The sequence below is a fragment of the Portunus trituberculatus genome, chromosome 43 (assembly GCF_017591435.1).
Source record: "Portunus trituberculatus isolate SZX2019 chromosome 43, ASM1759143v1, whole genome shotgun sequence".
In the NCBI taxonomy this organism is placed as follows: Eukaryota; Metazoa; Arthropoda; class Malacostraca; order Decapoda; family Portunidae; genus Portunus; species Portunus trituberculatus.
Genome location: NC_059297.1, coordinates 12,374,034 through 12,396,225, shown reverse-complemented (window position 1 = coordinate 12,396,225; position 22,192 = coordinate 12,374,034). Strand labels below are relative to the sequence as shown.

Genomic DNA, 22,192 nt, shown 5'->3' with positions numbered 1-22,192 from the left:
TCCCCTTTCCTCATGAAGACAGTTTTCTGTTTTTCATGCAATATTTCTTGATAACACCCAAAATCTGCCAACACTTTGCGAGAGACTGAGAAGCTTCTTTGTACATTTGGGTCATTTTCCTCAATCAAATCAAGAGCTTCTCTTAATTTACCCATAGCCTCCGACAGCACCTTAAATGAAAGCACACGTTGTTGTTGTTGTTGTTGATGTTGAGCTTGTGATGCCTCTATTTCTTGTTCCTTCACTCGTAATCTGTTCATACATTGTGATTTGATAATAATTTCATGTATTTAATAAGAATACTAAATATCACAAGAATTCTACTTGTATGTTATTGATAGATATATTTGTTGATTAGCAAAAACATACTAAACATACTAAAATATTTAGTTGAATCTATGGATTGTGTTACCTGTAGACCAGACACAGGTAACTCTCATTTTATGTGAGTATTGTGTCCATGAAAAGGTCATGTAAACAAAAAACTGTATATGAAACAAGAGATATATTTGTTTGTATCTTTATTGTCTGCCACTCTGATTCAATTTGTTTGTACCTTTATTGTCTGCCACTCTGATTCAAACTCTTCTCCCTCTCGTAATTCCTTCTCTGGCTACCCATCCCCACGTGGTTTCTCTTCTGACTGATATTCCTCTTCCACTTTCCTTTTAAGAATGAAGTCATTGTCATCTGGACAAACTTTTGTTGTTTTTCTCACATCTCTTGATAACACCCAAAATCTACCAACACTGCAAGAGACTGAGGAGCTTTTTCGTACATCTGGATCATTTTCCTCAATGAAATCAAGGGCTTCTCTTAATTTACCAACAGCCTCTGATAGCACCTTGAGTGAGAGCATATGCTGTTGTTGTTGAGCTTGTGATGCTTCTGCTTCTCGTTCCTTCATTCGTATTCTTTCCAACTCCAGTAAATCTTCATTGATTAATTCAACATAAGACTTGTCAATTTCATCTTCCTCTACTTCATCAAATCCAACCTCGAGCAACTAGTGCAACACCCTACTCATCCCTGACTGTCTTGGAGATATGTCCAACATTCTTGATCTTTTCCTTACCTCTAATCCTGCTTATGCTGTTACCCTATCTCCATTGGGCTCCTCCGATCACAATATCATTTCTGTATCTTGCTCTATTTTTCCAATTCCTCCTCAGGATGCCCCAAAAGGAAAGGTGCCTCTGGCATTTTGCTTCTGCCAGTTGGGGGGACCTCAGGAGGTATTTATGTTTATTTTCCCAGGAGAGATTATTATTTGTGTGTTAGAAACACATCTCTGTGTGCTGAACACATAGCAGAGGTGATATTGTCTGGCATGGAGGTGTATATTCCTCATTCTTTTTCTCAACCTAAACCTTCTAAACCTTGGTTTAACACAGCCTGTTCTTGTGCTATACATGATAGAGAGCTTGCCCACAAAAGGCACTTAAGCCTTCCATCTCCTGAACCTCATGCACTTTATATTTCTGCCTAGAATCATGTCAAGTCTGTTGTTCAACTTGCCAAACACTCCTTCATAAATAGAAAATTTCAAAATCTTTCAAACTCTAACTCTTCTCGTGACTTCTGGCATCTGGCTAGAAACATCTCCAATAACTTCACTTCTTCATCTTTAATTACTTTATTTCATTCTGATGGCACCACTGCCATCACATCTGTCTCTAAAGCTGAACTCTTCTCTCAAACCTTTGCTCTCAACTCCACTTTGGATGATTCTGGGCTTATCCCTCCCTCTCCTCCTCCCTCTGACTATTTCATGCCTTCAATCAAAGTTGTTCATAATAATGTTTTCCATGCCCTCACTGGCCTAAACCCTCAGAAGGCTTATGGACTTGATGGGGTCCCTCCTATCATTCTCAAAAAATGTGCTTCTATACTTGCCCGACCAAACTCTTTAAACTATGTCTATCGACTTCTACCTTTCCTTCTTGCTGTTCCTAAAAAAGGGTGACCATTCAAATCCCTCAAACTACCATCCTATAGCTTTAATCTCTTGCTTGTCTAAAGGATTTTAATCTATCCTCAATAGGAAGATCCTTAAATATGTCACTTCACAATCTTCTATCTGATCATTAGAATGGTTTCCATCAAGGTCGCTCTACTGGTAATCTTCTGGCATTCCTTACTGAGTCTTTGTCATCCTCTTTTAGAGATTTCGGTGAATCTTTTGCTGTCATGTTACACATACCAAAAGCTTTTGATAGAGTTTGGCATAAAGCTTTAATTTCAAAACTGCCCTCCTACTGTTTCCATCTTTCTCTCTAAAATTTTATCTCAAGTTTCCTTTCTGATCATTCTATTGCAACAGTGGTAGACAGCCACTGTTTTTTTTCCTAAATCTATTAATAGTGGTGTTCCTCAAGGTTATGTCCTGTCATCCACTTTCTTTCTACTATTCATTAATGATATTAACTAAACTTCTTGCCTTATCCACTCCTACACTGATGATACCACCCTACATCTTTCCACATCTTTTCAGAGACAACCAACCCTTCAAGAAGTCAACAGATTGCGCAGGGACACCACAGAATGCCCGACTTCTGATCTTTCTAATATTTCTGACTGGGGTAGAGAAAACTTTGTAGTGCTCAATGCCTCAAAAACTCAATTCCACCATCTATCAACTCGACACAACCTTCTATGTAGACAACTATCCCCTCTTCTTCAATGACATTCAACTGTTTCCCTCTTCTACACTGAATATCCTCGGTCTGTCCTTTACTCATAATCTTAACAGGAGATCTCACATCTCATCACTTGTTAAACAGCTTCTATGAAGTTAGGCATTCTGAGGCGTCTTTGTCAGTTTTTCTTGCCCCTCCAACTGCTAACTCTGTACAAAAGCCTTATCTGTTCTTGTATGGAGTACTCTTCACATCTTTGAGAGGGTTCCACTCACACAGTTTTATTAGATAAGGTGAAATCAAAAGCTTTTCATCTTATCAATTCCCCTCCTCTGACTGACTGTCTTCAGCCTCTTTCTCACTGCTGAAATGTTGTATCTCTTTCTATCTTTTATTGCTATTTTCATGCTAACTGTTCTACTAATCTTGTTAACTGCATGCCTCCCCTCCTCCTGCAGCCTTGCTACACAAGGTTTTCTTCTTCTACTCATCCCTATTCTGTCCAACTCTCTAATACAATAGTTAACCAGTATTCTCAATCATTCATACCTTTCTCTGATAAACTTTCAAATTATCTGCCTGCTTCTGTATTTCCATCTTCCTACGACTTGACTTCTTTTAAAAGGGAAGTTTGAAGATATTTGTCCATCTTTTGGCTAATTCTTTACTTATCTTTTAGGGAACTTGCATCTCAAGTGGGCCTTTTTTTCTTAGTCTTTTGTTGCCCTTGGCTAGTCTTCCCCTTTCGCAAACGAAAAAAAAGAAATCTTGTATCAGGATAGGTACTGATGCGCCCTGCAAACAATAAGTTTATTATAATTTTTTGGAACCAATACGTACATATAAGATTCATTATGATTAGTTTACCGTATAAGTGAATATTTTCTGTTGTTTGTCATCTTTAGAAAATGGCCAAGAGTAGGAAAACTATAATTCTTTTTGTCTAAAATTTGCATAGGTTTATTTTATAATGTATGTACCAACCTATTATGAAAAATAACTTATGTTTATCATTCTTATTTCTTGAGAGAGAGAGAGAGAGAGAGAGAGAGAGAGAGAGAGAGAGAGAGAGAGAGAGAGAGAGAGAGAGAGAGAGAGAGAGAGAGAGAGAGAGAGAGAGAGAGAGAGAGAGAGAGAGAGAGAGAGAGAGAGAGAGAGAGAGAGAGAGCTGGCAGCTCACGATAACTCAATTTGTGGCTCTCGAAAAATAAATAAATAAATTAATAAAAAACTAAAGCACACTTCCACTCATCACAGTATTAAGTAAGTTTGGTCTTTATTTTGCTATTAATAATAAGATATATAGGCCAATATTACCATGTCTAATTTTTCTTATTTATTATATTACACTAGCAGTCCAGTACTACTTAATTTAGTTGAGTTAAGCCTGCGATGCTACGCCATGCACGCCACGCGCTCGGTGGAAGCCACATCGCTTTCAATCGATTCTGTACTTTTCAATGAGAGTGCTCACACTGCCTGTGTATGCTAGCGATGCCAGCCACATAGCGGGCATCGCTCTGCTGATCGCCCAGCCCGCGATTTTTGAAACATAGCTTCACTTGCGCATGTGCACTTGACTCACTCCCCTACCACCCACAGCAGGGCTCCTCTCCCCTACTCCCACTCAGTGCGTGACACTGACAGTCCATCTGTTGCTGTCGTGGTGGGGGGTATTTTGCAGTGAAGTCCAGTGAAGCAGTGAAAGATAATGGAGAAACTCATTGAAGAAGTACGGAAATACCCATGCCTGTATGATATGAGCTCCGAATGGTACAGGGACATAGGAAGGAAGGACAGTTGTTGGGAAGATATAGTGCAGACACTACAAATGGATAGTGAGTAGATTTTATTTCCTAATTGATACAATACAATATGTATGATATAATGTTGGAATATCATTTGTCTATGAAATGAGGCTACATTTAATGTTGTGACTTTAGATCATAAAAGTAGTATGTAACTTCCATTAAATGATATTCTCTCTCTCTCTCTCTCTCTCTCTCTCTCTCTCTATCGACGATTGACCACCATATCTGCCTGCCAGGGAACACTACCTTCCTCTGATAAAAAATATTCCATGAATTTGTTTCGTACTTCAAATGCCTCACGGGTGGAGTTATTACCTACCTTTCTCATTCTAGAGAAAGCATTGCTACTATCATTATCTGATGCAGATTCTGGTGTAATTTCAGAGGTACTAGTGTGTTCATTAATACTTGATCTTAGAAAGTTGTGTAGCACTGCTGTTGCTTTAATGATTTTATCAGTCAGTTCTACTTTGCACTGGAATGGTTTTTGGAATACCCTCCACTGTTGAGTGTATATACTAAATGCATTTTCAGCAACCCTTCTACATCTACTAAGCCTGTAATTGAAGATTCTCTTTGAAAAATTCAAGTTCTCTCTTGGAAATGGTCTCATCAGGTTTCTTTTTAATGGGAATGCTTCATCGCCAACAATGACATGAGGCGATGTGGTATTCATTACAGCCTGGTCTGCAGGGACACCTAAGGAATTATTCATCAACCTTTTACCCATTAAACTATGATTGAATATTGCACCATCACTATTTTTACCATAGGAGCCTGTGTCTATGATGGTAAATTTGTAATTTGCATCCACTAAGGCCAAAATAACAACAGAGAAAATTTTTTTATAGTTGAAAAACTGTGATCCCGAGTTTGGTGGTGCCCTAATGTTCACATGCTTACCATTTATGGCACCTATACAATTGGGAAAATTCCATTTGGAGTTGAAATCCTTCTCAATGTTGATCCAAGTGTTCATGTTTGGTTCTGGCACGAAGATAGGCTGCATGTTTTTCCATATAGCATCACACACTTCATTCACAATTTCTGAAACTGTTGTGGCTCCTATCCTGTAACTGAATCCAATTGTTTGGAAGGTGTCCCCAGTCGACAAGTACCTGAAAAATTATATATTTATATACATATATATATATATATATATATATATATATATATATATATATATATATATATATATATATATATATATATATGACACACACACACACACACACACACACACACACACACACACACACACACACACACACACACAGTGCGGCGAGGCAAATGGGCAAGCCTCTTAATGTGTAGCCCCTGTTCACTTAGCAGTAAATAGGTACGGGATGTAACTCGAGGGGTTGTGGCTTCACTTTCCTGGTGTGTGGAGTGTGTTGTGGTCTCAGGCCTACCCGAAAATCGGTCTATGAGCCCTGAGCTTGCTCCGTAATGGGGAAGACTGGCTGGGTGACCAGCAGGCAGTGGTGAATTACCCACACACACACACACACACACACACACAGTAGGGAAAATTACCAATTTATATTTTGTTTTCTCTGCAGGTAAATATATCAGACATGAGTGGAAGAAGCTGCAAGACTGTTTTCGGCAGGCCCTTGCTCGGAGGAAGACTTCAAGTGGTCAGGCCGCCAAGAAAATAAAACCTTGGCGTTATGAACACCAAATGGAGTTTTTAATTCCATTCATGAATCAACGAGAGTAATTTGAAATATTTATGTAATTATGGGGGAAATAGGTAGATTACACCAAAATAATGTACAAAAATAAGTATAACCATTGTAATAAATATATATATATATATATATATATATATATATATATATATATATATATATATATATATATATATATATATATCTCTCTCTCTCTCTCTCTCTCTTAGGACCAGCACTAATATTGAGGAGGACATCAATGATGATGCTGATGCTGATGTGGCAACACAGGTGGTGGAACCAGATAACCAACATCCCACCCCTGCCATTCATACAGAGGAAGGATCTACTCAGAAAAAGACAAGCAAACTCAAATCAAGGTCTCCTAGCGAGGTTGAGAAAGTAATCACTTACTTTGAAAATAAGAAACGGTTTGCAGAAAAGGATGACTTGGAGCATTTCTTTATCAGTGCATGCCAGTCAACAAGAAAATTGTCTCGCTACATGCAAAATCAAGTGAAAAGAGACATTATAGAAATAATCATTTGGGCAGAGGAAAAGATCAAAATCTAACACAACTCCACACTCACACCACATTTCCCTACACACCATTACCAACACAACATACATCAACACACCATACACCATCACCGCAGCAATCCCCAGTTGACTCTGTATACACACCAATTTATACACCATGCCCTCAACCTCAACAATCCCCAGTTGAAAATGTGTTGTCCTGCGAATAAATAAATAAATAAATAAATAAATAAATATATATATATATATATATATATATATATATATATATATATATATATATATATATATATATATATATATATATTTTATTTATTAACTCAACAGTGTCAATGAACTTTTGAAAATAAAATTAGTTTTATTTACCTCAAGGTGATGGCCAATCGTTCCCTCGCTGTGATAGATTTCCTGTAAGTTGTGTCTTGTTTTCTTATGTCATTTTCAATTAGTTTCAGCGTTTCACTAAACTGAGATGGAGATAGCCGAAAATACTGACGAAATATTTCTTCGTCATTCTCCAGCTCCTTGATGAGATGATGATATTCACCATACTTTTCCCTTCCCAAATTTAGTTCATGAACCCACTTTTTTTCTTTTCTTTTTCAATGCTAATGTCAGCATTAATAACTCTTCCTCATCTTCCTCTTCGAGAGACCACGGAGTAGTAGTGTCGTTCACTGCAGTAGTAGAAGGCTGGTGTTGAGCCGGAGATCCTATGACGAGTGATAGTTGCTTCCAGAATTCAAATGTGGCTTGGCGGCATCGCTTCCTGTGTGAGGATTGACATAGCAGGCATCACGCACATCTGTCCGCAGCATAGCGTGCGTGGCGTAGCATCACAGCCAGTGTGAGGCGGGCTTTACACTAGCATGCAGTAGGTGTGGCTCTTTCAATGAATGTGTTTAACTGAAGTGGCTCCCTTGCAAAAATTAGTGAATAACACTGGTCTAGAGTGAAGAGGTTAATGATAAACTTCCCTATTTTCTAGTTGCAGGGGTAGAAAAATCTGGGGATGGCTGTTATGGGGAGGGGAGGGGGGGCTAAGTCCCAGTAATGAAGAGGTTAATAGTTTGCTCAACATTATTACATGCCACACTTTGTGCATCTAGCACTTCATCAGGATACTATTATCAGAGCTTATCATCATATCAACATGATCACTATTGTTTGGACTTTGAAATAGTGTCAGAAAATTAAACTATACCTTTCTATATACAGGTAACTCATTTTATGCGAGTTTCTTTAATGCATTTTTTTCATTTACATAGCCTGTCTGCTATAGGAGACACTGGGCATTATATATACTTGCTTTGATACTTATCAACAGCTGAAGAAGAATTTATGTTTTTATAGCTTTTATGTTACTGACTAGTGGTTAAAGTAATTATTTTTGTGTATTATTTGATGATAAGCTTGTCAATATAATGGTTGAACTGTTAAATGCTTTATATATAGTATTTCTCTGTATTCTATGTCTGATTATTAATGAAGCTTCACAGTTAGTGGAAATGCCAGGCAATGAGGAGCAGGAATCTAAAGATTCAAATGATGGTATTAGAGGCAAAGATATAGGAAAAAAAACATATTTTCCCTTTTCAACATACAGCAGAAACAGATGAGGATTCAGATAAGGAAGACAAGAGATTTTAATCACCTTACCATACCTCAGTTAGTTTCAGACTGTGAAATAATTGCCACTGGGAATAAGATTTCTAGGAATGGAAGACAAACAAAGATGAGGAAAGAAAGAAAGACAGTGGAAAGCTGATACAGACCTCTCTGTGATATCTATAACAGAGATTACATATATATATATATATATATATATATATATATATATATATATATATATATATATATATATATATATATATATATATATATATATATATATATATATATATATATATATATATATATATATATATATATATATATATATATATATATATATATATATATATATATATATATATATATATATATATATATATATATATATATATATATATATATATATATATATATATATATATATATATATATATATATATATATATATATATATATATATATATATATATTTAAGTCAAGGCTTTCACTCACGGTCGGTTTGCTCCCAAAGACGAGATTACGTTATCCCTGTCTCAGGAGTTTTAAGGGTCTGGATATTAAGAGAAAATCTCACCCTCCCCAGCCGTCCGTGGCCTCTACTCACTGCACAACACTATTATAACTCTGCTTACCTCCAACAGTCTCCCAAGGCTTCACTCTGGTGTTATGATCAGTTACGTGAATAATTGGAATAATTCAAAAGCAAGACATAAATAAACATAGGTATATTACATAAAGAAAATATAGGCAATGCATGAAATAATACAAAAATAAAATATCAATGGTACACATATAAATCATGGAAAAATATTAATTTCATAAGAATTAACCCAGGGGACGACACTACTCCAGATCAGTGGTCCCCACAAATCTCAACTGAGATAAGATCCAAGGCCACAGCTGGCCACATGGATTGCAATCAATCAATACTCTCAAAATTAATCTTTAACTCCACATATCAAGAAATGCCGTAGTAACATCCCATCTACTCCTAATTCAACACAGTATGAGCAAAACAAAATATCCCCAAAATCACGCTCCACCTCACACCTCACCCGTGCTCTCCCTCAGTTGACGCCACGACCTCCTAAAGACTAGTCACCAACAAGAAAACACCACACAACCCATGAAAAGTCTCCAAGATCCACTTATAGTCACCACTCCCACTATGCGGTCCTTCCCGCTCAAGAGCCACTCCACATCACCACTTGTTTTCACCACAGCTGGTCTTGCCAGACCTTATAAACACCACAAAAATCTCCCAGATAACACCACCAACCTTTAGGACTGGAGCACAAATAACCAACACACTTTATACCCACGACATCACCACAAAATTTCTCCAATACCACCAAAACAAATCCATTCCAGGAGGCGCCCGCTGAGGAAGAGAGCAACAAAAGGAGCGCGGGCTCTCACAATGCAACGGGGGCAACAAAAATAGCGCATAGCCTTGCGCTGTGGCAAAGACATTACTCCTTATTCTACATTTAAATTCGCTTTGCATAAACATAATAATAATAATAACATATTATAGACAATAAAATAAAGAAAATCAAGGCACAAACCGTAACACAATTTTTAGTAGGTGAGGTATTAGGGTGTTAACGTGCCAAGCGTCAGTAGCACACGCCCTCAAATGATTGTGGCTACTGCTCTTACCTTCAGCCTTCAGGTGAAGGTGACTGTGACTGTAAGCAGGTATGTTACGTGTTATGTGTTCTTGTTCATACTGAGTACTGTATTCAATTTTGTTGTATAATCATTTAGTTGTATTTTGAAAGTTGTATCATTATTACTTGTTTTCTTCTTACAGCTGTGTATAGTAATACTCCGCTAAACGAACGTTCGTTTAACGAATTTCCGGTTTAACGTACTATATAAAGTTAGACCAAAAAGTCTGCGTAACATACAACCACATCCGTTTTAGCGAATTTTCTGGGTTTGAATTTGCGGGTGAGGAACCGAACGCAGTAGTTTCGCTGTGATTGGCTGGCTCCCCGGCTCTGTCTCTAGCGCTCCTGGAGCTGGATCCAAGATTCTTTAACAACGTACAAGCAACCTCTTGCAGCGAAATGTCATCCATGAACACTTGGAGGGACGGTGACAAGGTTGCTATCAGGTTGCTCTGAGGTTGCTGGGAAATCCACCTCTGGAGGTGTTGTTACTGTCTTATATATGCATTTATGTTCACAAAACAACATTTCTATTAGCTTTTTACAAACCTTGCTCCCAAGAAAGGATTGTTTTGTAATGCATAAAGTGAAATCTTACATGGAATACTAAAAAATAAAGCAGAGATGAGATGAGCCACAGATGAAGCGGGAGACTCACGGCCACTCAGCCGCTTCTTCTTCTTGAGACCCTTTTGCTTGCGTGTTACTTTCATCATGATGTTTATGTTTTCACTCCTCTATTGCCTGCTATAATGGACATCATATCTTAGTATTCATATACGCTCATGCCACGAGGATAATCTTGACTTCGTGGCACTGAGTGATAGTGAATTACTAATGAAATACTGCGGTATTTCAATAATAATTCACTATCACTCTGTGCCATGGAGTCGAGGTTATCCTCGTGGCATGAGCGTATATGAATACTAAGATATGATATCCATTATAGCAGGCAATAGAGGAGTGGACACAAATATCATGGGGAAAGACAACATGCAGGCTAAAAGGGTCACAAGAAGAAGAAGTGGCCGAGTCGCCGCAAGTCTCCCGCTTTGTCTGTGACTCATCTCATCTCTGCTTTATTTTTGGTATTCCATGTAAGATTTCACTTTATCATAGACAGACTACTTTGTTAACGCGGAGTAATGTAATGTTCTGTATATGGTGTACTGGGGCTGTGTATTGTTCCGTTACCCCAAGGGACGCCACGCTCAGTCTGGTTCCTAACGCAGCTTAAGGAACAGGCTCCCGCTCCGTTTGGCAATCCACCTGCTTTCCTTCTTTGACTGGTCCTCCTGTCCTGCACAGCCAGTCTACCTCTACAGTCTACTGTCTACAGTCACACTCCAGTGTGTAGACTGTAATTCTACATCATCACGCTCGCTACAAGCTTCATCTAGCCGCTCTGACTACAAGTCTCTCTGGCCGCCGGCTACTTCTCAAGCCTCCCTCACGGCTACTCGCTACCAAGCTACCAAGCCTCCAGTACATTTTGTAACCTACAATAAACACAGGAAGTTTCTCCAGTGTTTCTCTTCAACTACACCAGAACATATTGATGGTGCCAGCGGTACCAGGACAACTTTATGCATTACAAAACAATCCTTTCTTGGGGGCAAGGTTTGTAAAAAGCTAATAGAAATGTTGTTTTGTGAACATAAAGGCGAGAATGTGAGAGAATTTGTATGTAGCTTCTCTAACTAACAAGTACTCATATGACATCATAAAAGTAGTGGTACACCGGTGGCCCAATATGCTGCCAAACATATATATAATTTTTTTTTTTAACCCATGTGGTATGTTGGGGACCCGCCAAAACGCATCCCCCACTATTTCCATTATTTCCTATGGGAAAATTACATCCACTTAACGAATTTTCGCTCTGAGCTGCCGTTGATGAACTGGGGTCAGTATCGAATCTCTCTCTGGTAAAAGGAGAAGCTCCATGCTACTTAGGGAGATGTCATGTTCTCACACCCAATTCAGCACAACAGGAAATTTGTGTATATTAAATTGAAGTGCTACATAAACACACACCTATCTCTAGGTTTTAACATACACAAAATCCATAGGAAATAATGGAAATAGGGGGGATGCGTTCTTGGCGGGTCTCCGTTAGAGGAGAAGGGTGGCTTAAAAGGAAGCACATTGAGATGGATAGAAAATTATTTGAGGGGGAGAGAAATAAGGACGGTAGTTAAAGATATGAAGTCCAAGTGGAGAGCAGTAGAAAGCGGAGTGCCACAGGGATCAGTATTGGCACCAATACTTTTCCTCATTTATATTAACGATATGCCAGAAGGAGTGAACAGCTACATAAATCTGTTTGCAGATTATACGAAACTGTGCAGAGTTATAAAGCAAAATGAGGATTGTGAAATACTGCAAGAAGACCTAAATAAGATCTGGGAATGGAGTAAAAAGTGGGAAATGGAATTCAATGTGAACAAAAGCCATGTCATGGAAATGGGAAAGAGTGAAAGACGACCTGTGGGAATCTATAAGATGGGAGATGGAGTAGAACTGGAGAAAGTAAAAAAGGAAAAGGACTTAGGAGTGACGATGAAAGAAAACAATCAACCAGTAAGCCATATTGATAGAATTTTTAGAGAAACATATAATTTGCTAAGGAATATTGGAGTAGCATTTCACTACATGGACAAAGAAATGATGAAGAAATTGATAAGTACTATAATAAGACCCAGATTGGAATATGCAGGAGTAGTGTGGACCCTCATAAAAGAAACACATAAGGAAGTTGGAGAGACTACAAAAATGGCTACAAGAATGGTTCCAGAATTTGAAGGGATGACATATGAGGAGAGACTAAAGGCTATGGATCTACCAACCCTGGAACAAAAAAGGGAGAGAGGGGATCTGATACAAGTTTATAAATTGATCAACGGAATGGACCAAGTGGATAATGAGAAACTGATCCTGAGAGAAGAATATGACATTCGAAGCACAAGATCGCATAGTAAAGAGCTGAGAAAGGGAAGATGTCTGAGAGATGTTAAAAAATATAGTTTCCCACAAAGATGTATTGAGACGTGGAACAGTTTGAATGAAGAAGTAGTGTCTGCAACGAGTGTGCATACTTTTAAAGTAAGATTGGATAAGTGTAGATATGGAGACGGGGCCACACGAGCATAAAGCCCAGGCCCTGTAAAACTACAACTAGGTAAATACACACACACACACTTTCTTGGACTTCCTGTGACTTTTAATTTGCTCTCTCTCACAGGTTTCTCTCCCTCTCCTGTCTTTTCATTCCTTCCCTTGAGAATAACAAATCCTTTACTTACAAATGTTTCTGAGGTAATCTGTCCAGAGAGGTGTGAGTGACTGTACTACTATTAGAGATAAATCAAGCAAAGAAAACAAAGCCTGGGACAAACATATACCTTGATTCACTCTCATATTGCCATGAGTCTCGAGTTCCAAGTGACGATTCAACTTCTTCTTTTACATTTGTTTCTGAAATCTGATCCATTCTGGTTACCTAGGGTTCTGAAATTAAATTGGAATATAATAAAGTTTAGTAAATGTTACCTTGGGATTTACACTACAATCTCCTTTTGTTCTTATTCCATCTACACAAAGAATAAAAGATCCTGATGGGAATAGAGGATTTTTGAGAGGAAAACTTGAATTTCACAAACATAATCCATAATTCTTAACTTTAACTTCATATAGCACCATTCATTTTTATTATCATTATGGTTTTATCATACATTATTAATACATAATTGTATAAGGAAAAAAACATAAACCAGCTGATAACATGATCACATCTCTATAGATAATGTCAAACTTAACTTTACATATGAGAGATTAGCTGCATTTTATGAGTGACCTTTCATTACTCATAACAATGATGGTTGTGACAGTGGCTTGAGTTATGACCACTGTAGCTTAGTCAGGGGTGCAAAAATACATATAAAATCAGTGTAGATCAAAAGTGCTTTATTTTCTCCAATCTCTACAGTAGAACCAGCCCAACTTATTACTTTAGGCATTTGCTATACCCCTCTGTGTTGTTGCCCGCTGAACCCTAGAATGACCTAACCTGACCATGGGCAGCAGGGAGCAACCTCAGGGATTCACATGTCAAGGATAATGGGGTAGCAGCACAGCATGGCCTACACATGTTGCAAAGTGTGGCGGAATATATACAGCAATGTTCTTCCATTTCCAAATAAAAAATCATTCAATAAGCCATGCAGTTGTATAATTATGAAGTATTATAATTATAGATAAATAAAAGCAAAGGATGAAAGTATGAGCAAGAGAGATCACCACGTGTATGCTGAGTATAAATGTGATATCAATGGTGGCAGAGATGTGCACAGGGTTGTAGAGGAGCAGGGCAGTTCAATTCCATGTGAGCACACGAACTAAAAAAAAAAAAAAAAAAAAAAAAAAAAAAAAAAAGTGCATTTACTTATTAATTAAAATGCATAATATGGCTTTTAACATTGCAATCAGATTATATTGATGCCTGGTTTTCATTTACAATCTCATCTGGTGGTGAGTGAGCCTACAGTGCTTGACAAGGAAGTACGAACGGGGCCACCATCATTCACACTTTCTTGTCAAAAATGGAAAGACCCTAGCAGGGGGGCTAAGTGATATGGACAAGGAAGTACAAACGGACAAGTGGGAGGAACTAAGGGTAAGGTTTATGGTATGTGCTACCAATCATCCCTCAGTTCCCTCTTAGCCTTCGTGGGGAGAATTTTTTTTCGTGAGTGTTCCGACAACTCCATCTAGGCAGCCAGTGTTTTTTGCAGACAGAGGTGCTTTCTAGCTTTAATATGGGCAAGAACAAGTATTTATCACAAGAGACAATAGCCCAGATCATAGCTTTACATAGTGCCAGTAACCAAACAAAGGAAATAATAGAGCTGGTTGGAGTTGGCAAGACGTCTGTGTGCAAGTGGGTTGCCATTTTTAAGAAGGAAAGTGGCTGTGACACACCAGGTTACAAACCAAGGAAAAAGTACCCCAAAAAAGACATCCCATCGTGCTACTAATGTTATCAAGAGACAGTTAGAGCATAATCCACGTGTTACTGCCAGAAAAATAAAAGAAAGTAACCCAGGACTCTTTGGGGAGGTTAGTGTACGAACCATTAGCTGCCGCATACATGACCTTGGGTACAAAAGCCACCGCCCAGTGAAGAAGCCTCTTCTCACCCTTAACCAGAGGCACTGTAGGGTCGAGTTTTGCAAGTAATATCTTCAGTGGGATGCTGACAAGTGGCTGGTTGTTCTCTGGACCAATGAGTCCACCTTTACTGTGACTGGCGATACGGGTGGAAACATGTATCGGCATGCAGGTAGCGACCCTCTTGACCCCCAGTACGTTCAGCAAACAGTGAAATACCCTGATTCTCTCATGGTATGGGGAAGTTTTAGTGGAAGGGGACTTGGGAGCCTTGTTGTACTACTGAAAAATGTAAAAGTGAACCAATATGTTTATTATGAACTCTTAAATGAAGAGGATTCTTTTAATAGTTCAGGTGCTACCATCTATCAGCAAGATCATGCCCCAGCCCACACTGCTTGTAGTGTTACTCAGTGGCTTAAAGACTGTCATATACCTTACATAGCAGACTGGCCAGGCAATAGTCCTGATATTAATGCAATTGAAAACCTGTGGAACCATATTAAAAGAGATCTGCAGGGTAAAGATATCAGCTCTTTGCCCAAGCTTGCAGCAGCCATTCACCAATCCTGGGCTAGTATAACCCCTGCACAGCTTGCCAAGTACGGCACTTCCATTCCAAACCGTCTTCATGAGATCATCGCACGTAAAGGCCACCCATCAAAGTATTAGATGTAAGGAGTGAGCTTTTGTTCACTGATTTATGACTCATTCATTCTCCTCGTCACTCATTCTCGCTAATCGTTCGTACTTTCTTGTCGAGCACTGTATAATCAAGGACCAAGTCTATTAAGTCTAATTATCTCAAATTTATACTAAGATAGCACTTGATATGAGATTATTAACATTTAACACTGATGTTTGGAAGAAAATGTGCAATTCAGCTGCAATTCTAAAAAGCAACAAAACACTAACACATTTTCAGGCAACTTATTATCAAAGAATATAACACTGTGTGAACATTGTTTCTTTTTACAACTATTTTATCAATTTTTTTTTTTTTGTAACATCTTTTTTATTTTTTTGTGTAAAGTCTTCAAAATATACAAACAAAATAAAAACAAAAACAAGATCAGTCTGCCATATAAAACACAAGTTTTATCAAATCTAGCGTGTTAAGAGCCATCGCCACACTCACTACACAACGACTTCACTATGGCTAACACTATTGATATTAGTGAGGATGAACTTAGAAAATGGACAGTGCCAACTCTGAGAAACTTTCTGAGATCAAAAGGCATACCAAGTTCGCTTGTTGTGATTCAGTTAGGAAAATTCGCTTTCGGTAATGTTGGCCAAGCTATTTCGGCACAGACTCCGAAATTTTTTTTTTTTTGGAAATGCTACTCAGTGATATTTGCTCTACACTTTTTGATGAGGGGAGCATTATCCTATGCAGAAACTCTGACAATTTTGTGATAAGGTATATATGTACTATTAGACTTACAAAAAATATTTTGATGGGACACTGGTACATCCATACTTTGCACCATTAGGAAAATATATTTGCATATTTTTATGTCATTTTCAATCAGACACATAGTGAAATAACCAAACGTTTATATTATGAGGAATGTAGGCATGAATATCAATATATATATTTTCTTAATAGGGCTTCCACAAAAGCGATAGTTCGGCACGATAGGCAGGACCAACTTGTGAATTAAACCAGCTGGCAAACAATAAAACTACACAGATCGCGATTGGTGCCATTCAAAAACAGTTTATTTTCCTGGGTCAGGTCTGGTTTCTAAGATACAGTCAATTTCTTTTCCAGCATATTTTTTTTTTTAAATATCGCAATCCAAGCGTTTATGGGCTTTGCTTTTGTAAAACTGGGTAGTGGTTAACCTTTAATAATTATTTTTATTTCCATTTTCAGGTCTAGAAAAATGGATTGGAAGTGTAAAAACCATCCTAATAGGTTTTGTTACATCTGTGGACATGTGGTTCTTCCAGACCGTCAAGCAAAAAATCACTGATTTTGTGAAGAAGGCATATCATGCTTACTTTGGAGTCAAACTAGGGGACCAGGATAAGCTATTCGCTCCCCATATCTGCTGCAAAACATGTGTAGAGAACTTATGGGAATGGAGGAACAAGAAAAGGAAGAGTATGCCATTTGGTGTCCCAATAGTGTGGAGGGAAGGGAAAGATCACATTACCGACTGCTACTTTTGCATGACAAATCTAAAAGGCATCAATCGCAAGAACAAGCACCATGTTCAATACCCTGATGTTCCTTCTGCCATAAAGCGTCCCCATGGCCTCGATCTTTTTCCTGTTCCTGAGCCAAATGTCACCATGGAATCTAGTTCTGATTCCGAATCTAGTGACATGATTGATACAGCCAAGTGTGATGAATACAAGCCAGAAGACAACGACCAACCGGTGCGTTAAACCCAAGCCGAACTCAATGACCTGATACGAGACCTGAACCTTTCAAAGGAGTCTGCCCATCTACTGGGTTCTTGTCTTCAAGAGAAACGTCTATTGGCGCCAGGAACAACATTCTATTGGTATCGGGACTGTGAGAGAGAATTTACAAAATTTTTCATGTTTGATGAAGCATCTTCACTGGCCTACTGTAGCAATATTGCTGACCTGATTGAATTACTTGGTCTGAAGTATGATGCTATGGAATGGAGACTTTTCATTGATTCATCTAACAGGTCTCAAAGCAGTTCTTCTGAATATTGGAAACAAATTTTCATCGATCCCTGTTGGGCACTCAGTTGAAATTAAAGAATCCCACAAAAGCATAGAACGTCTGTTGTCTGCTCTGAACTACCAGAAATATAAATGGTTGATCTGTGAAAATCTTAAATTTGTTGGACTCATTCTAGGACTTCAAGGTGGTTACACAAAGTATCCATGCTTTCTGTGCTTATGGGATAGTCGTGCTGATGACCAGCAATATGTCAGGCAAGAGTGGCCATCAAGATATTGCTTCCACCCCTCCACATCAAACTTGGTCTAATGAAGAACTTTATAAAGGCATGGACAGAGAAGGTGGAGGATTTGCTTTCTTACATCAGAAATTTCAATGAAAAAGCATGGAGAAAATTAAGGCAAGTATATTTGATGGTCCTCAAATAAGGGAACTCATCAAGGATAATAGTTTTGATGATGCACTGCATCCTGCTGAACTCTCTGCCTGGTTGTCCCTTAAGTCAGTCATTGCAAACTTCCTTGGCAACCACAGAAGTTTCCAGTATCAGAAGGTGGTTGAAGAGTTAATGGAGAATTTCCGCCAACTTGGTGCGCGTATGTCAGTGAAAATGCATTTCCTCCAGTCTCATCTGGACTATTTTCCAGAAAATTGTGGAGACTTCAGTGAAGAACAGGGTGAGCGCTTTCACCAAGATATCAAAGTTATGGAGGAACGCTATCAAGGCCGATGGGATGTCAACTTTTTGGCCAACTACTGCTGGTGCATAAAGAGGGAGCACAAACGGAAGTCCCTGAAGAGACCATTCATCCATGAGTAGCTTCCTTAGTTCATTATACTCTTCTTGCTATCAATTCAAAATATTTTGTAAGCCTCCTGTGAATAAATCGGTCTAATATTTTCAATTTTGCATATTATTCACCTAGAAATCAATCGGAATTTAGGATATTTTTAATGTGCTAATATTTCATTAACCTGATTTGATTAAGTAAAATGAGCATGATTTTCGGATTCAGTGCAAAAAACTAGCCTAAAATGAGGTATTATAAGTTAGACCTTGAAAACATCGCAAACCAGTGTTATCAAAGAAAATGGGTTAGATGTAAACATCTAGAAGAGGAACAAGTCATATCAAACAGACAATTTGGGTTCAGGACAGGGCAGTCATGTGTATCAAACTTATTAAGCTTCTACTTGAGTTATAGAATGACTGGAAAGCAGATACGGATGGGTGGACACAACATACCTGGACATAAATAAAAGGCTTTTGAAAAAGTCCCTCATGGAAGACTACTTTGGAAACTAAAAAGCATAGGAGGACTGAGAGGAACTTTGTTAGAATGGACAAGGGATTATTTGAAGGATAGGGAGATGAGAACTTATCTGAGATACATATTCATCTTGGGGTAAAGTAACAAGCAGTGCCAAAAGTATCAATGTTTGCCCTCATTATGTTTCAGATTTATGTAAACAACATTCACAATGGAGTAAACAGTTATATTAATCTATTTGCTGATGATGCAAAGCTGCTAAGAGTTATCAAAACCAGGGAGGACTGTATTCTGTTACAGGAAGATATAAACAAAATCTATAAGTGGAGTAAGAAGTGGAAATTAGAGTTTAATGCCAAGTATTTTGGCATTAAACTCTAATTAAGGATGTGGGTGTCAGCTTTGTGGATGTATGGGATAGGTTCTATGGGCGAAGGGATTTGTATGCTGGGGATGGTGTGCATCTGAGTAGGAAGGGTGTGGATGTGCTGAGTGGATGTCTGGAGGGGGGAGTTGGGATGGAGTGTAGGGGGTGAGGTAGCAAATGCATTCCAGAAGAAAGATGCTAGTCATAAATCAGATAGGATAAACAGAGATAGTGAAAAGATTAGGAAAGATTTCCAGGTGCAAATAGGAGAGAATAAGATTAGGATTCCAAATAAGGAGACAGCATCTAGGAAGGTAGCTGGACTTAAATGTTTTTATGTAAATGCCAGGAGTCTTAGGAACAAGAAGGACGAGTTATCTAGTTATATAGTTGAGGAGGACTTAGATGTTGTATGTGTCACAGAGGCATGGGTAAATGAGGAAAAGTTTAGGAAAATAGGAAAGAATATGAAGTAGATGGATACATTATGTATTTACACCAGAGAATTGGTAGGATAGGTGGAGGAGTAGTTATTTATGTAAAAAATCCTTCATTTCCAGTCAGGTTAATGGTATTAAGGTAGATAACAGAGTAGAGTCCTTATGGCTGGATGTTAGAGTAAACAAAAGTAAGGTTATTAGAGTAGGAGCTTTTATAGACCACCTAACCAGTCAGCAGATGTAGACAACCTTATGGTAGATGAGATAAATAGGGGTGTACTAGTCAGACAATTATCTTAGGGATTTTAATCTTAAGTCAGTAAACTGGGAGAGGATGGTAGGAGATGCTAGTGAAAATAAGTTTATGGAAAGTTTTCAGGATAACTATTTAGTGCAGATGGTAGATAAACCTACTAGGGGGAGGAAGGTTTTAGACATAGTACTAACAAATATTGAGCATTGTTTAAAGGAAGTTGAGGTAGGAGAGACTTTAGCAAACAGTGACCATCATATAATTAGATTTATCATTAATTCCAGTAGGGATAATATAGTGAATAAGACTAGAGTCCCAAACTATCAGAAAGGCAATTATGGTAGGTTACGTCAGTTATTAGGAGAGGTAAACTGGGAAGATAGTTTTGGAAATAAAACTGCACAGGAGATGTGGGATATTTTTAAGGTTGTAGTAAAGGGTATAGTGATGCAGTGTATCCCTTACAAAGATATAAGGCAGAGAAACAGGAAGCCATTATGGTGGACTCATGAGATAGGTAGCCAGATCAGAGAGAAGAAGAGGGCATACAGAGAGTTGCAGAAAAGTGGGAAGATGTAGATTTGATTAGGTACAGACAGGTCAGAGATGATTTGAGTAAGGTTATAAAAAAAGTAAAAGGCAGGCAGAGATAAAACTAGCTAGAGCTGGGAGTAAAGATCCCAAAAATTATATAGTTATTACAAGGTCAGTGATAAAAGAAATAAGGATAGGATTGGACCACTCAGAAAAGATGGTGTAGTAGTGGATCAAAATGAAGACATAGTAGAATTATTGAATGAACAATTTTCTTCAGTATTTACTAGGAAAGAATAGGAAATCCTGTTACAAACAGTGCGACGAGTAGTTTAAGAGCTTTAGAAAATATTGATATAAAACCGGGAATTATTAGGAAATTTATTCTTGAACTAGACGATAGGAAAGCTAGTGGTCCTGATGAGCTACATGCCAGAGTACTTAGGGAGGGTGTAGACAGTATTTCTGAAGCACTTAAGTTAATCTTTGAAAGATCACTTAGGTTTGCTGAGATACCACAGGACTGGAAGTTAGCTAATGTTACTCCAATATTTAAAAAAGGTAGGAAGGATGATGCGAATAATTATAGACCGATCAGTTTAACTAGTATAGTATGTAAGATACTAGAGAAAATCATTAAGGGTAGTATTTGGGAGCATTTAAATGAGAATAGATTAATTAGAGATACCCAACATGGCTTTAGATCAGGGAGGTCCTGTCTTACAAATTTGCTCGATATCTTAGAATATATTACCAAGGAGTTAGATGATGGAAATAGCATAGATGTTATATATCTAGATTTTAGCAAGGCGTTTGATAAGGTACCGCATAGGAGGCTAGTGTACAAATTGAGACTACATGGGATAGGGGTAGGTTAGTTGATTGGATTAGTGAATGGCTTTCTGATAGGAAACAGAGAGTAGTATTAAATGGGGCAATGTCTGAGTGGAAGGAAGTGGTTAGTGGGGTACCCCAAGGATCAGTGCTAGGACCTCTTCTTTTCTTGGTGTACATTAACGATTTAGATATAGGAATTAGTAGCAAAGTATCAAAGTTTGCAGATGATACTAAGATAGCATGTGCAGTACAGGGTGAAAAGGACAATTACAGAATACAACGAGACCTGGACAGGCTGATAGCATGGGCAGACAGGTGGCAGATGGAGTTTAATTCTAAAAAGTGTCAGGTTATGCATTTAGGTAAAGACAACACAAACTTTAACTATGAGATGGAGGGATGTTGGCTAGAGGCAGTAGAGGAAGGAAAGGATTTAGGAGTAGTGATAGACAGGACTATGAAATTTTCAAAGCAATGTTTAGAAGCAAGAAATAGGGCAAATAGGATCCTGGGTTTTATAAATAGAAATGTTAGTTATAAAAGTAAGGAAGTGGTGCGTAGCTTATATAATTCCTATGTTAGGCCCCATTTAGAGTATTGCATACAGGCCTGGTCACCCCACTATAGGCAGGATATCAACATGTTAGAAGCAGTTCAGAGAAGAGCAACTAGGATGATACCAGCTTTAAAGCGCCTG

The 22,192-nt window shown here is 38.2% G+C and overlaps 1 protein-coding gene and 1 pseudogene across 1 annotated transcript; one reads left to right on the top strand and one right to left on the bottom strand.

The window, feature by feature from the left end:
* Positions 1-4,471: 4,471 nt before the first annotated feature.
* LOC123518150 lies at positions 4,472-7,256 on the bottom strand. The gene is made up of 2 exons (XM_045278847.1): positions 7,030-7,256; positions 4,472-5,568 (listed from the first exon to the last, which is right to left on the bottom strand). Exon 2 carries the CDS (start codon positions 5,457-5,459, stop codon positions 4,653-4,655), a length of 807 nt encoding a protein of 268 aa, XP_045134782.1. The 5' UTR covers positions 5,460-5,568; positions 7,030-7,256; the 3' UTR covers positions 4,472-4,652.
* Positions 7,257-17,019: 9,763 nt separating this feature from the next.
* LOC123517980 lies at positions 17,020-17,861 on the top strand (annotated as a pseudogene).
* The last annotated feature ends 4,331 nt before the right edge of the window (positions 17,862-22,192 follow it).